Genomic DNA, 15,472 nt, shown 5'->3' with positions numbered 1-15,472 from the left:
AACCATCTCAATATTTACCCATCAACCAACTACTTTCTAAGCCAACATGCTGTAGCTAAGGGGGTCATTGACAGTGGCCCCAACCTGAAATCATTTTGCTTTGCCTACCAACCATGAATGTTTGCATTGAGAAAATAAATTGTTATATACAATTACACACAGTGGTCTGCTTTGGAAAGTAGTTATTTTTCATGAGAGCTGTGTTGACAGTGTTTTGGACATATTGCAAATACTCCAAAGTTAATATTTCCCTTACATGGACTATGCTTGGGTTCCATTCAGGATGTGTATTTTGCAGGAATTTAGTACAAATACTTGCAACACAGGTTTAGAAAAAAAAAATAGGCACGGATTAGAGGTGACAATATTGCAGTAATAAATAGACCTCCTCTTTAGCTTTAGCCTGTCTGTCTTACAGATGTTCAGGTAACCTCTGCAGCTTACATTTGGCTATTTAAAATAAATCATGGTTTGATTGTCTCTCTGTTTTTTCTTCTCACCCTCCCTCACTTTTTTTTTCCCTTCTGCCCACTAAAGCTTCCTCCCACACTAACTGATGTAGAGTTAAGTTTCAGAGCGGGTCCTGTCAGTTTTAGACAAATACAGTCTTGTGGTAACCTTGACACACAGTGCGGACAGCCCAGTCAGCTCTCCACATCAGCAGCGCAGCTCGGCCTGTGTAAATTTGTTTGGAATTGTCAAAACGCTGGGAATTTTATCGTAACAGCGTCCCTGAATGTCACAGGACTCAGAAAGTGTAGAATTCATTTAAGAACTGTTAACAGGATCCATCTGGCTCTCCTCATGTGGAGCTGTGTGAAGGATCGATTTCCTCCGTCACAGTTTATACAAACGTGCTTCCGTACTGTATACATTTTACTGCCAGGCAGCCTGGATTTTGTGTCCACTGCCTTTTGGACTGATGCTGATTTTTTTTTTGACTCTGTACAAACACAGACCTAGCACAAGCACAGATCTGTGTTAAGTCTATTTGATTATCAGAATATGTTCTTATTTAAACTCTCCTTTCAGTAGCTGGGTGATATAAATTTGTAATGGCATGGCATATATGCGTATGACTTTTTCGTCCCTCTCTACTTGACTACATGTCTGTCTGAAGGATTTCCTTTGTGTCTCAGGGTGTTTTTACGTGCTCAAATGCAACGTGTCTGTGTGTAACTGTGTGTGTTCTCCGAGAGGAATTTATGTTATTTGCTGTTAACACAGCTCATAATGGAGCATTGAAATCAGAACCCCTCCAGGCCTGGGCAAATGGCATGCTCCGCCTGCCTCAAATGATTACACCCCTCTGCCCTCGGGGCCAAACGACCCCCATTCTGACGAGGAGAAAGAATGCAATTGATCCAGACTCACCCAAAAATAATCAAATCAGTTCATTTTGTCCTCTTTCAGCTATGACTCTGTGCCAGTCTTTTGAAGTATTCAGCTGAAAGACTCAAGGAAAAAGTGCCTTAATCTTCTGAAAAACTGATCCTTTTTGCTCGCATATGTCAGTGCGTGTGTCTCAGAGAAGCCCAGCTCCCCAGTGAGTTTACTGTTAAATGTTAGGTCCTCTCTGTGGGAGGAATTCATCTTTCTACACTCCCACAAGCACAATGGAACATTATGTATTAATCCAGGCTATGCTTCCGAGCGGTGAAATTCAGTGCAGTGGCGTCAGAGGTAATTTTCAACTAAAATTATGGAGATGTTGTAACAACATTCGGCTCTCTGGAGGAGGCAGACACAAAGACGTAGAAACACAAACGCACATAAACATACCAAACTCACCCAAATTCACCAAATGCTAATGCTGTAACATTTATAGCTTTTTTTGGCTAACCACAGAATTAAGACAAGTCCCCACTCACAGGGACAGGGATCCAGCGGTAAGCTTTATTGATTTGTGCAGAAATAGACTGTACTGCCTAGGACTGAAGAGTGTAACTCATTGTACTCGTCTTGACATTGTTTTCATATGTCTCCTATATGTGTTATGTTGCTGTTTTCTATAATGGGCCCTCCTGGCCACTCTGTGAACATTTAAAGCTTTCATTCTCTGTTGATGTATCACTTTGGGGATTTTAATCTTATTCAGCCTCGGTGGAATGTTTTTCTTTAGAAGCATTTTCACAGCTTGCTCAAATGTGCCTCTTTTTTCCTCTCATCCTCTCCTCCATTTCCTCTCTGTCCTTCGTCTCTTAATTGTCTCTGTCCTCCCCTCCTTTCCCCTCATCTTTTTCAACCCCCCCCACCCCTGCTCTCTTCTCATCCACCTTCTCCTCCCCCCCTGCTTCTTTTCCACTACTTCATTAGAGTGAAAACAAATGGGCAGTCCAGGTTGTGAAACAGAGAGGGGAGCAAACTCTCACAGTCAGCACGAAGCCGGACTAGGAAAATAATGACACTGACTGCTACTGGCCCCTTTAGGGACAGCTGGTGGAGAGAGTAAGAGTTATCATGGTAATGGAGGAGATGAGGGAGGAGAGCAGAAAGAAAAACAAGGGGTGGCCTTGAGGAGAAAAAGGATGAAAAAATGATTTAACGAAAGACAGAAACCAAGAGAAAATAAAAGTAAAATTAGATAAAAGGAAACAATAGTGTGAATTCTCGCTATTCCCTTTACAATTGCCCCCCCCAAAAAAAAAAGAAATGAAATAAAAGTATTTTGTGTAAGCAGTTTTGAAGTGTGCTCCCATTACCTGAGCTGAGGTGGAGCGGCGTTTGGGGAACAGGTATGAGCACTATTGCACCCCCAGATAGAGCAACCAGACAGACCTTGTTAAAAGAACAGACATCCTAATCAATATGGTCGTTCCACTGGTGCATCCAGCTGCCGGAGACTCTACACAGATAGGCACGGCACAGCAATTTGCAGACATAAACAAGGGCCTAATTGTTCAGGGCCTAGAGGTTTGGAGTGAGGAAAACAAAGATGAAGTATAGTGAAGAGTTAAGAGGCATTTTAAGTCTCGTTTAGGAAATGAGAGTTTGGGAGTTCAGCAAAACTTTCCTTTGAGGGTTGTTTTTGGAAGGGGGATTATGTTTAAATGCTCCTAAAGCGGGGGGGGGGGGGGATTAGGAGAAAAGATACTGAATGCACAGCATCAGGTGTAAGATAGGCAGGATCTCTGGTTCCCATTTTCCAGGCTTTGGTCAGACTTGAATGTTCAAAGTCGAGAAAGTGGTTTGAAAGAGTCATTTGCTATTTGTGATTTTCAGTGTAATCTTGGAGTCTCATCCCACACAGAAGAGCTGTATTGATTGGCGGTCTTAACTGAAGCTGCCTCCTGATCATCCCTTCATCTTGTTTCTAAAGGGCAGGAGCAAGGGATAGTGAAGGAGAGAGGGTGAAATAAAGTGAGACACTGACAGAGTTCACTGAGTATCTGAAGGGAATCTCAGAATTGCCCTTCAACAAAAATCTACCAGACACACACATAAACCTGACCTCACCTGGCTCACGCCCACTCGCATACACATTTATGCCTTCTCTCCACCTTGTCCTCACTTTATTTTTGCCCCTCTTCCCTCTTTTTGTTTCTCTGTTTTTACCTCCTTCGCCCTCCTCTAAGCAAGGACAGCCAAGGTTGTTTGAATTTTGGATGCCGCTCACATCTTTTGTTCATTCAATTAGTTCATTCAAGTTGCCCCCCACCTGTCTTGTCTTTCAGCCTTCCCCCTTTTTTCTCCCCCCTATTCCTCTTCCTCCCTCATCCAGCGCTGTTTACTCATCACAACGGAGGTCAACATAATCTCATGGAGTCATGGGCAGACAGTAGACAAGACTCAGTGTGGCCTGGATACTCAGACATGCCAACCCTGATATGTTTTTGGGCAGTAACTAACGTTTGGCTCAATAGGTTTTTTCCTTCTCCCAAACACTGAGGGAGCCAGCAGGTGGTCACAGCCCATTTTTAGCCTGCAGGCACAGTGTCTGACTGTGTTGGTGATGAATTAGCTATTTAATGCTAATGACAATGTAGCTCCCCTCACTGAATGCCATGTCTGTACAAATTTAATACATCCAGATGAGCTTTGGAAATTTTTTGTGGGGAAATCTATTAAGCCTTTGATTGATGTCCAGTTTTATAATTGATTGGGGGGGGGGAAGAGTAGCCAGTGGATATAAAAGCTCTGAATAAGTTTTTCTGAAATAGTGTTTCTTTGACCTGTGGCTGCTCAGAGAGCATTTGAGAAAAAGAACAATTTTCACACAAGAGCTAAAATTCCATTACAAATTTACAGATGTATCATGCTGTCGAGATTTATGTTTATATTGACAGTAAATAGAACAAAAGGCTGAAATCTGTGTACAAAATGTTATTTATTGACCTTTTAAATATAGAAGAGCTTGACTTTAATGTTCTCATTTGATTATTCTGAATGAACCAGAATTATCACTGCACAGTAGGTGGTGTAAATTAGGCTTATAAAATGAGATCACAGAATATTGCTCATGGCCTTTTTTTTTTACTTTGACCCATCCACAAATCTAATCCAAGCTCTCCTCGCTCTAAAGAGTGACTATAAATTTTGTATTGTGGTGTTCTTTGAAAGGGTCAAGCTGTCCTTGTTCTTTATTTATTCTGAAGAACATTGGAGTCATGCAAGGCAAAAAATTAAACACAGTAGCTCTGTTGTGATTATCTTTAAGGAATTCTGCTTGTGTCTGACCTCTAGTAAGCCTCTTTGGAATTTCCTATAGTTTCTGGAGGTGTGTGTGTGTGTGTGTGTGTGTGTGTGTGTGTGTGTGTGTGTGTGTGTGTGTGTGTGTGTGTGTGTGTGTGTGTGTGTGTGTGTGTGTGTGTGTAAAAATCAGTCTGTCTCTTTATTTCTCCTGTTCTTTTGCTGTTACTCTTTGTGTGCTTTTAACAATGCCATAAATTTAAATAATTGACATTAAAATGTTAGTACTGCTAAGGTATATTTTGAACAATTGGATTTTATATTTAGGCGTCTTCACTGCTCCAAAATGTTGGACCCGATCCGAAACAGACCCGTGGAAAACCCCCATTAATCCAAATTGATTAAATTAAATTAATATTATTAGATATAAATAACCTGAAAGGGACTTATGGACAGTCCAAAAGAGACCCAAGGATTATTGGACCCTATCCAAAATGTGGCCAACTCGAACAAACCGATTTACAGCTCACTCTCTCCATCTCGTTTCAAAAGGTAAAATTTTTCTCCTCTAATGATTATGGTGTGCTATGTGATCAGAGCTAGAGAGTCCACTTGATGGATCCTCTTGGGTGTTAGACATATCGACCCACATCCTTATAATAAGACCTTCTATGTCCCCATAGAATGGGACCTTACCTGGACCCGATTAGACAAAATATGATTTTGACCAGGACTAAATCGGCTTCCTGGTCTTGATAACTACAAAGTAGTGCACATGTGAGGACCTCTTTCATGGAGCACCACATCCTTTATTTTATTGGATGATATTATGTGAATGACATATGTATTAAAAAGATGAATACATCTATCATATGATAATATAATATAACTTACTGTATCTTATGTTTTAGACAAAAGTTAATTGTGTTTTCACCCTTATTCTGGTGACTTCTGGTGTTTTGCTTTATTCCAGATAATTAAAGCATCATTTCATGCAGTGATTTTGCATGTTTTACCTTTATAGTAAGTAATTAAGTATTAAATGCAAAATAAATGGGTGGTTATTAGTACGATTGCTACCAGAACATCTTCTCCAGCTTGTTTACCTACTGTGTCACCACAACCCCTCTCATTTAATTAGTTTTATTTCAATTCTACCTGATAGATGTTGCTGTGATTGTGTTTTACCGTGTTTTCTTTTCTGAGACTAACAAATAAATTGTGTAAAGTCTCTTGAGTTATGGAATGTTTTCCTCCAGTCTGCAGAGATAAGAAGGCCGGCGTAGAGCGAGGGATTGGGCTGAGCCTCGTACACATTCCTTTAGTTACCTTTGTCACGCGTGATGGAGTGTGGGGTTTACAAAAGTGGCCTCCAGAACCTCTTTCTCTGACCCTGTTCAGTTGAGCCCCCATTCTCACACGAGTGTGTGTGTATACACTGACACCCTGCTTTTCAGTTTTGCTGCTGGCTGATATTGTGCAGGGATGAGGGTGTGTGAGCGGGACCAGACCTTAGTTGTCGCAAGCGGTGCCTGACCTGGTTTTTAAAAGCACGTTCAGAGCCATGCACTGCAGATTTCTGAGGGTCGCTGGGCTTTCTGAGACTGAATCAAAATGTTTGAGCTCAGGCTTTCCCCGGTAAAGAGCAGTCTATTCCTTAAGCTTCCAAGCCAATGCATCAATAGTTCATTTAGAAATATTGAATCCTTCAGAATAAGTTTGTGTGCGACCTCTTTTCTGTCTCTATACTTTTAAAATCCTCTGCTTTGTTACTTTCTTTCTTTTCCCTGCGTTCTTCTCCCTCTTATCAGAGACGGAGAACTATCTTTCAGTTGTCCAGTCACTCGTTTAGAAACTTTACAACTGGGGCTTTTCCTCTGAGCAGTTTAAAGAAGGCTATAAATCTGACCTGTTTAAATCCAGACTTGTTTAAGCTGCCTTTTACTAAGACCTGATGCACTGCATTCTTCTGCTGCCTAAACAGGCTTTTTAAACATTTACCCCAAATGTATTTACTGGTTGACAGATACACTATCTACATGGGAGTAGACAGGGAACGGGGGGTATTTGTCTCTCTTTATTGGCCTGGGACTAGCAATGACTGTCACATGGCCAAAGAGAAGAAGCAAAATATAAAAGAAACAGAACCCCTGCAGACCTGTGCTGAATTAAAGAAAACAAAGAGGAAATAAAAAGAAATAGGGCAGTTTGTATTGAAAGAAATATTTTTTTAGTAAATAATAATAATAATAATAAAAATAAAAATAAAAATAATGGACCACTCAACATGTCTTTTTTTCTGATATATATATATGCATTCAAATTCAGTTCTAGTTTTTTTAAATCAACAGTTAGTGTTTTATTGCTTTGTCTCAGGGTCATACGTACAATACAGCGCTCAGTGGGTTTGATATATTCAGAAGGAGCGGAGGCCATATTTTTTTTTAGCCTTCTATTTCCTAAACTCTCTCTCCCTCTCTCTTTATTCCATTTCCCTCCCTTGATTGCTAGGAGCACTCAGAGGGTGTTCTCACCACGCCGGTCTAATATGATATGCATCTTCGTGTTTGTGTATCTTATTATCGATTTACGACCCTGTTCTTCTTTTTCCCACTGAGAATGTGAACTGCTGCTGCATTAGTCATCTTTACGACGTGTTTTACAGCACTGCTTACTAGGGGAAGGCCCAGCGCTTGCGGTAAATGTATATTTTACGTGGTGATAGAGTGCATTTGCATCAGAAGATCAGTCTTAAAAAAAAGAGAGCTCACTGTTAAGAAAAAGAGGACATAAAAGCACTCCAAGAGAGAGCAGAGGTCAACTTGGGAACTTGCCGTCACTTACCTTCAGCCATCACATGCAAGGAGGGGCAGTTGTCAACAGCTGCTCACACACACAACCCTATAAGCTATTCACTTTTACTGTACAGCATGTTCAAATAAAAGGTGCTTTTTGCTGAACAGCATATCAAACATACATCTTTTTGTTTTCCCCTTCACTCTCTCGCCCTCTTGTAAACCCTGACAACGGCACATTACCCGTCAGCATGCATTACACCGCACTTAGATCTACAGGGCAGCATCTTTGAAGTTAAAATGGGGGAAAATATCATAAGTATAGGCCTTGCTCCAGATAACTGTGGCTGCGCTCCCAGATGCTTCTCAAAGATTAGAATCATCAGTGAGTAGCGATCTGCTCTATCATATGGCTCTCCTACAGACTTGGCAGCAGGGGTGGAGGAGGGGTTGTACAGTACAGTACACTGGATCAGGACTGTATGGGGTAAAAGAAGAAAAAAAAAACTCCCTGCCAGAGCCATATATCCAAAGCACCATTCAGTCACCAGAGGCCTCAGTGCCTCCTGATATCATTTTAAGCTTATGTTGCCTAGCAACACAATATCGTTAAGCACGGTTTTGCCCAGTAACAAAATTTCACTCTAGAAACAAACAGCTGAATCATTGGTTTGAAGAAGTCGGTGGCACAACTGTTGTAACCAGAGGACTCCCTTCTGTGCCAACCAGTTACCCACAGCATTTGGTCTGACCTTCATGTCTAACATCAGCTCTGAGCCACAAATACCAAGCAGGTGTGGTGATGTCATCACATCTCATTCAACATACCACAGAGCCACGCAAAGGGCACACAGTCTTACTCTGGAAAAAGGATTGTAGCTCTGAGCTCTGGGAACTTGCAAGGAGAGAGTTTCTTTTATAGAAGGCTGTTGTTTTTAGGCCTGAAAAGACTCTGGCTGTCATTTTGTGCAGTGGCGGAGAGTTAATGGGAGCTATGATGTATAAATGCCTCTGTCAACTGATTTTCTGTCAACAGGATTTTGTATCCACAGCCAAGGCGTTGTTTTAACAATGAATGAAGGCATTTGTCATTCCAAAATGCCAATTAATTAAAATATAAGTTTCTGTGCTACAGGCTTAGATTTGATTGATAGTAAAATCTTTTTTTTTCCATCAATCTTGATTGGAATTCAAACATCTTATTATTGCAGAGGCAAAACCCAATAATTTCTGCTGTATCTGACAGTAATTACTTTTCAAAACTTAAGAAAAAATATAAAAAGACACATTTTTTAAAGTTTGTTTTTTCTACACATACAGTTTTATCAACAAGAGCAGCAGAGGTCAGTGCAATAGTTATTCTTTTCATGATTTCCATCAAAGTGATCTTGTTGCAACTCAAACGTTTAGTGTTGCCGCAACTAGCAATTAGGAAATGATTCAGTGTTTTGATTGTGGGGCATTTTGTGTCTGCCGTGTTTGCTCAGCAAGTGGAGCTGCACTAAATTAACATTAATGAATGTTATGGCCTCCCATCAGTTTGACAGGTCTATTCTTTAGATCTGTTTTAATTGTAATTAAGCCCTGATTAACGAGCTGGGGGATGTTTCATTCTCTTTTCAAGAATATAGCATAATATGTTATGAAGGCAATCAGGGGTTTGTCATTTTATCTGCTAATGAGGCCCAGCCATATGTCATAACAAACTTAACTTCTCTCTGTAGCAGCAGCGTTTGGATGCCTCAGTTAAGCTGCTCTTCTGCTCCTGCTTTGGTCTTCAGTGAAAGCAACATGCTGCCATCTTTGTAGGCAAACAACAGGTGTTTATATTGAAAAAAAAAATGGGTTTGGGTCGCCTCCTGTGGCTTAGGGCTTAAGACGATGAACATGAACAGCAACATCTCCGGTTCAGATCTGCCAAGGTACCTGTTGTTGCATCTCTCTCTCCCTCGATTCCTGTCATCTCTCCACCACCGCTTCGTAATAAAGGCATTAAACTGTCCCCAAAAATAATTTCAGAATGAGAAAAACCAGGTGGGAGGATGATCCAACATCACATAAAAGCTAATGATCGCTATGTGGAGTCAGTTTCTAAATTTTTTTGAAAAGCATCCAAGAGTTGACAGACCAGACAGCGAATGAAAAGCTCTCAATTCAGGAGTCCGTGTGGTCAGACACCCGGGTCAAATCCCAAAAGGGAAATGCTAATCCTTGCTTGCCATTATTTATTATTAAAATTGACTCATTGACTGCCTTTGCTAGGACTAGGTTAACAGTTTATATAAGGTTGAATATGACAAACTCATATGCATGAACTATAAAAAAAATAACACTAAATCATATAGAAGCAGAAGATTGAAGCCACATGACAGGAAACAAAAATGTCCATTTGTTACAAGTTACAGCAGCTTGTCGAAATCTCTCATTTTAACAGAATATTCAGGAAATCGACCAAAGAAAATGCAAATGAATCTGGATTTCCATCCACTTCTAATATGCGAATATTAGGAATGGGTAGCATCAAGATTAATAGTTGATGGGGCTTACTCTCCAGTCGGGTACCATTAAACCAGGCAGAGGAGGGTGTAACAAGATAACGTAATTAATAGACAACCACCTCAAGTGAGCGAAAACCGATGTGGAAAATGTGATGGAAATATTTAATTTATGTTTGTTTTATGTATTCATTTGAGGAAGGTTGCAGCCTCCTCATCGGTGCCCACAGATAGGATGTTTTTTTCATCTCTTCACTGGAAGCTCTCATTGTATACTTATTATTATACACTTACATTACGTTATATCCCCTTTGTGAGTAAACGTAATAAGGATAACATACCTAAAAGGTCTCCAACCCAAATGTGTTCCCCGTATGGTCAGCATTACTGCTTCACTTGCTGAGTTTGAACTTTTCAGTACAAGGGAGGCATACTCACATTATCTCACAATAATAGTAATCTGAATTCTTTATGGCACTATCCTGAAACACAGTTTTATTAATGCATTGGCTTTACTAATGAATCATTGATCACAGCACTGAAAGTGTTGCTGGAATTTTCTCATTTCAATTCTTACCTGCCGATTTGAATGCACCTTTCCAGGGGTTGAGTATTACTTGAAATTTAAAAGCTTTCTGCCAGTCTCCGTTGTCTTTCTCTTCAACAGTGACTGGGGAGAGAACTGAGGCAGGACTGTTTTTTGGCACTTTCTCTTAGCGTCTGATCATAAAAACAAAAAGCAGATGAAAGTAAGAAAGACTTTTTGACCCTGTGGTCTTGATTTTATTTTATATTTCCTGTATCGACGGTATCCTGAAAGAGTCTGTTAAGCCTCTTTGTGTTGGCGTCAAGAACCCGAACTCCAGCTTGCTGTTTCTTCCTTGGCAATCAAAGGGAAAGCTAACAGGCTGTTGTTGCCTTTTAGTCTTATTGAATTCACTTGTGCTGTGCAGAGTTTCCATCTTCCTTCTGTGACCTGAGAGGCATCGGTGGTCTGTTCACTCAAGCATACTTATTTTTCTCTCTGATTTTTTCCTGGTTTTATCCTGACTCTGTCTTTTTTTTGTCCATCTGTCTGTCCATTTGTTTTTTCAATTTCTCTACTTGACACGGAGCTGTGGATACCCACCACTAAAAGAAATTATGTTCAATGAATAGAAAAAAGAAATTAGATAGAAAATGACAACCAAAACAGATCATAACCTAAGCAAGAGCCAGGGAACTCTTACCATGCAAGACTTTTCTTCCAGAAAACACAGAAACCAAAGGACTCTCGGGCAGTGAGCTCGGGGAAAACTGTGAAGCACTTTGTCACTGCTTTGGCAACAACGAATGACTGTGTGCTCAACATGTGTGTGAGTGTTTATACATCATTTCCCCTGGAAAGTGTCATGCTCGCGGGTGGGCGGGGGTTGGTTCTGGGTGGGTTGCGGTTAACCCCTCGAGGTCTCCAGGGTTACTCTGCCTCTGCTCTTTGTCAGATTCTCAGGGTTTCTCACTCTTGGCTCTCAGTGATGGCCCGACCGAGTGTTAGACTGGCAAAGAAGTGCGGGAGTGGCTATTAGCTGCTTGTCTTTCTAGTCCTCTGAGAACATGAAGGCCTCATTAGCCTGGTGAGCTCAGCTGTCCTTTGGTGCTAAACCCACTGCTATAGTCCAATTGTGTGTGTGTGTGTGTGTGTATGTGTGCATACGTGCATACATAGTATGGTCTTAAGAAACCGGCTATCCTTCATATTAGTCTAGTACACTGCTCTTTTGACAGGGCACTAACAGTTCAATCTGTGCTTCTGATTATATTAATAAGGCATCATGGGGCGATGCAGAGACAGTTTCAGATTTTAAATTGCGCCATTTAAATTAAGTAATTTAAAAATCTGTATTTATTAGACCTAAAGCAATATTCCTGTTACATTTATATGATTTTAGGCTGAGTGCCTCTTTTTAATGTATCTACCCAGGAGGACTCCCTGGAATTCTTTTTTGAGTGAATGATTTTGAAATAAAGTGCTTCATTGGTTGACTCAGTGTGTGAACATAGGGCTGGACAATGGACCTCATTTATCAAATTACCAACTTTATGAATCTTTCACCTGTTTAAATGCCTATAAAGTAGCACTAGCTATAACAACGAATAACATCTAACCAAAAGTTAGAACTATGAAAACTATGAAATTCCCAGAAGGACTTCTGCACTTAAATGATAGTAACTTAATTAGATACCCATTTGATGTGATTTACTCAGACTGTTGAAGCCTGTGAACACATATTTTTGCACAGGGAAAGGACAGAAGCTGTTTCAATGTACACATATGGGCACCAGACTATTGCTTTAAGACCAACCTGAAAAATAGTGATCCTATCCTTAAACTGGTCGTACTGTAATCAAACAGGACAAACATGTCAGAAGTGAGCAAACATGAGCAAACAAATATATACACTAATTCACACATTATATCACACGTTCTTAGTCGTCATGGAAGTGTAAATATTTATATTTATAAATTATTTATATCTTTTATAACACTATTCTTTTAAGCCAACATTGGTGAGAAGTCCTACACATGCTTTGAATAATGCAAAATGTGAACATCTACAGACCATGTGATGTGGTCAGAAGCTCTGGACAAAAATCACTGTAAAATATATTGTCATTGAGGTAAATCTCATAGTAACATCATTATATGATCTGTGTGTGTGTGTGTGTGTGTATTCTGCATTTATGTTAATAGTGTGCATCTTTGTGTTTGCGTTTCAGGTGAACGAGGAGACGGTGGAGCGACTGGTCGTCCAGTACCCTCACATTGTTTTCAGCACGGTGATGCAGGACTGCAAGAGAACCCTGGAGAGAGCTTATCAAATGGGCTGGAGCCCCAACACATCAAACACTTCGTAGCTACTGCTGGATCACACAGACACAGACACACGCACGTACATAAACACATAACTACACAGAGGCCCTTTTGTGTACAGACACAAATACACAATATTTGCAGCTCAGTCATGTTTGCTTCTCATCCACTGTTCAAACATGCATGTGAACATGTAGCTACACACTCACAGACAAAGGTCCAGTCCATCAACTGTTTCATTTGAATTAAATCTCCCATTTTAATAATTTAATATGGGCCTCCTTGTATTTTATAATTAAGTGAGACTTCATGCACCCACAGAACTTTACCACTCACAGGTTATAGTCAACAACATGACTGAATTGTCATTATCATCAGCTGTAAGTGAGATTAGATGCAAAAAATTAGGGTACTTTCTTTGACCAGAACCTTGAGTGACTAGTTTGTTTTGGTGCAAAGCAGTGTGCTTTGTGTTATTTGATATCTACTTAAAGTGAGTGTTACTCAATAGGTGATAGGGTATTAAGCGTCATACATTTTAAGTCCTGCACCTCACCTTGGATGGAGTGAAGGTAAAGATTCATGAGGAAGGGTGCGGGCTGGTCTTGAACACATGAAAAAGATCCAAACTATCGCATAACTAAATCAAGGTCGGACCAGAAGTATTTTTAATGAGATTCGATTCGAAAGGGTTTGTTGCCCCAACTGGAACCGATGTTCTTGAGCACTGCGCCCCATGTCAGGCCTCTGCAGTGTTTACTTTCTTCAAACTGAACTCAATTGCTGCAGCGAGATCGCACAAGACAGAGCAGAGGTTTGGAGATCAGGAGATGACATCCCACTTCAGTCCGGAAGACAACTGAACTGCCAGGGCTTCAGAGCTCTCTTGAGACATTTCGAGAATTCTGTGATGTTTATTTTGTCAAATTAGAAGATTCTTCCTTTCTTGGATGTTTAGTACAGTGTTACAGGCGTTTGTGGACTCATACATATTGAGATTGTTGACAAGGCTCCATTTGAAGGACAGAGCTCTTTACTGTGACTTATTATGCACATCATCATGGTACAGATTAAGGCCATAATCAGTCAAACCTATGACAAATGCATTGCAGGAAAAACAGCATTGATTACTTCTCAAAAACTGCATGTTTACATTGAGATGCTCACCTTATTTTTTCAGCTAAAAAGATATAGTCTACAGATGATCTGACGTTGATATTCACCTCTGTATGACTGGGGAACAATGCTGCTTTTGATGTCATGTATAGATTCAGGGTTGACTGAGCATCACCTTGATTCAGTAAAGAATGAAATCAAACAGTGCTTGAAATAGAAGTTGCCTTTACATAAAAACCCTGGGTCATGTTATCAGAATATATTAACCACAACCACCATGATGACAGGTAAGAGGAAACGTTGCCTTAAGTGGTTAGTAGGTAATTGCCATCCAATTAGCAACCTGAAATCGACCCAGAATTTACTAAATAAATGTTTATCTGCTCTGAGTTTATCTGATACCATATTCCCATTATTTGAACTGATATATATATATATATACGTATAAATAAAATACTGTGTGGGATTTACTTAGCCTAATATGGTTTTGAGCATATACTTGTAACATTATCTATGTAGCAATGCAATGAGGGATTTATCTTTCTTAGTGGTGTAGGATGTAATGAAAAAACTTGGGCCTGGGCCTGGGCCTATAACTGAGGCCAGTAGAAGTTGGTAGGTAAGAGTTTATCATTTTCATTTATTCTATAGAAACTCAGTAGTGTACAATTAAAAATGCAAATAACCAGGGTATTTTTCTATGGTGTGAACCAGCTCTGGGGTCAGCCTCCACACACTGTCACTCAGAAATGAACAATAGCTCACTGAGCTTAGGGTTCAAGTAGAACTGTAAACTTTCTACAGTATACAGAGATTTCAGACAATTAAAAACATGTTCATTCTACCCTTGTCAGGATTTGTAGACTTTAATCGATGGAGAGTTTCTCCCTCCACCTGTTTTTGTTCTGTTTCTGTTCTTTTGTAATCCCCATACGCACTTTCTCCTCTGCTAGATGTTGACACACTTGATTCCTGATTTGTTAAGGCAACCGTAAATGACTGGATTTACATAAAGATGAATAAAACACTACTACTTCAAGCTTTTTTTCTCTTTTCCTTTTGTATGGGTGGAATTGAGGCAGGAGAAGAATATTCAGAATGACAGTGGAATACTTTTCCACTCATTTTACATCATCTGTGGACTGCTTAAAACTGTTTTTCTTGCAGGGTTTTCCAGACTTTTTATTACATCAAGTATATTTCAACACGAAGACCACAATGACTATAATGCTAGATATGGTGGAATTTCAATTTAACACTGATTGCATCTGTGTTCTCAGGTAAAATGCAAATAAGGACACCAGCATGTTTTCCATCACAACCAAAGGCCATGGAATGCACAAATATGGCATACCAAAGCCTCTGTATTGTTAGAAATAAAGATCTTTTCCACAGATGTCCATGCATTGATAATGTCTTTTATATTTAACACCATGACACAACAGTCTACTTGCATATTGTCACAATCACAGGAGCTTCACATCTGAGACGAAGTGAGGAGACATCAGCTTGCTGCCCAGCAAGAGAGCAAAGGCCTCAAAGAGCTAAAATCTGTCACTCAATATGTCCCCAAGTCTTTGACAATA

General features: G+C 40.1%; 1 protein-coding gene across 1 annotated transcript in view; it reads left to right on the top strand.

The window, feature by feature from the left end:
• Positions 1-14,925, top strand: part of fbxl17 (F-box and leucine-rich repeat protein 17) — a 209,808-nt gene extending 194,883 nt beyond the window's left edge. The window contains exon 11 of the mRNA XM_051422550.1: positions 12,677-14,925. Within this exon, the coding sequence (XP_051278510.1) occupies positions 12,677-12,814 (138 nt within the window). The 3' untranslated portion in view covers positions 12,815-14,925. The remainder of the gene's footprint in view (positions 1-12,676) is intronic.
• The last annotated feature ends 547 nt before the right edge of the window (positions 14,926-15,472 follow it).

Source organism: Dicentrarchus labrax, unplaced genomic scaffold (assembly GCF_905237075.1).
Source record: "Dicentrarchus labrax unplaced genomic scaffold, dlabrax2021, whole genome shotgun sequence".
Classification (NCBI taxonomy): domain Eukaryota; kingdom Metazoa; phylum Chordata; class Actinopteri; family Moronidae; genus Dicentrarchus; species Dicentrarchus labrax.
Note: the sequence above shows the minus strand (reverse complement) of the source record. Positions and strands in the feature narration are given on the sequence as shown.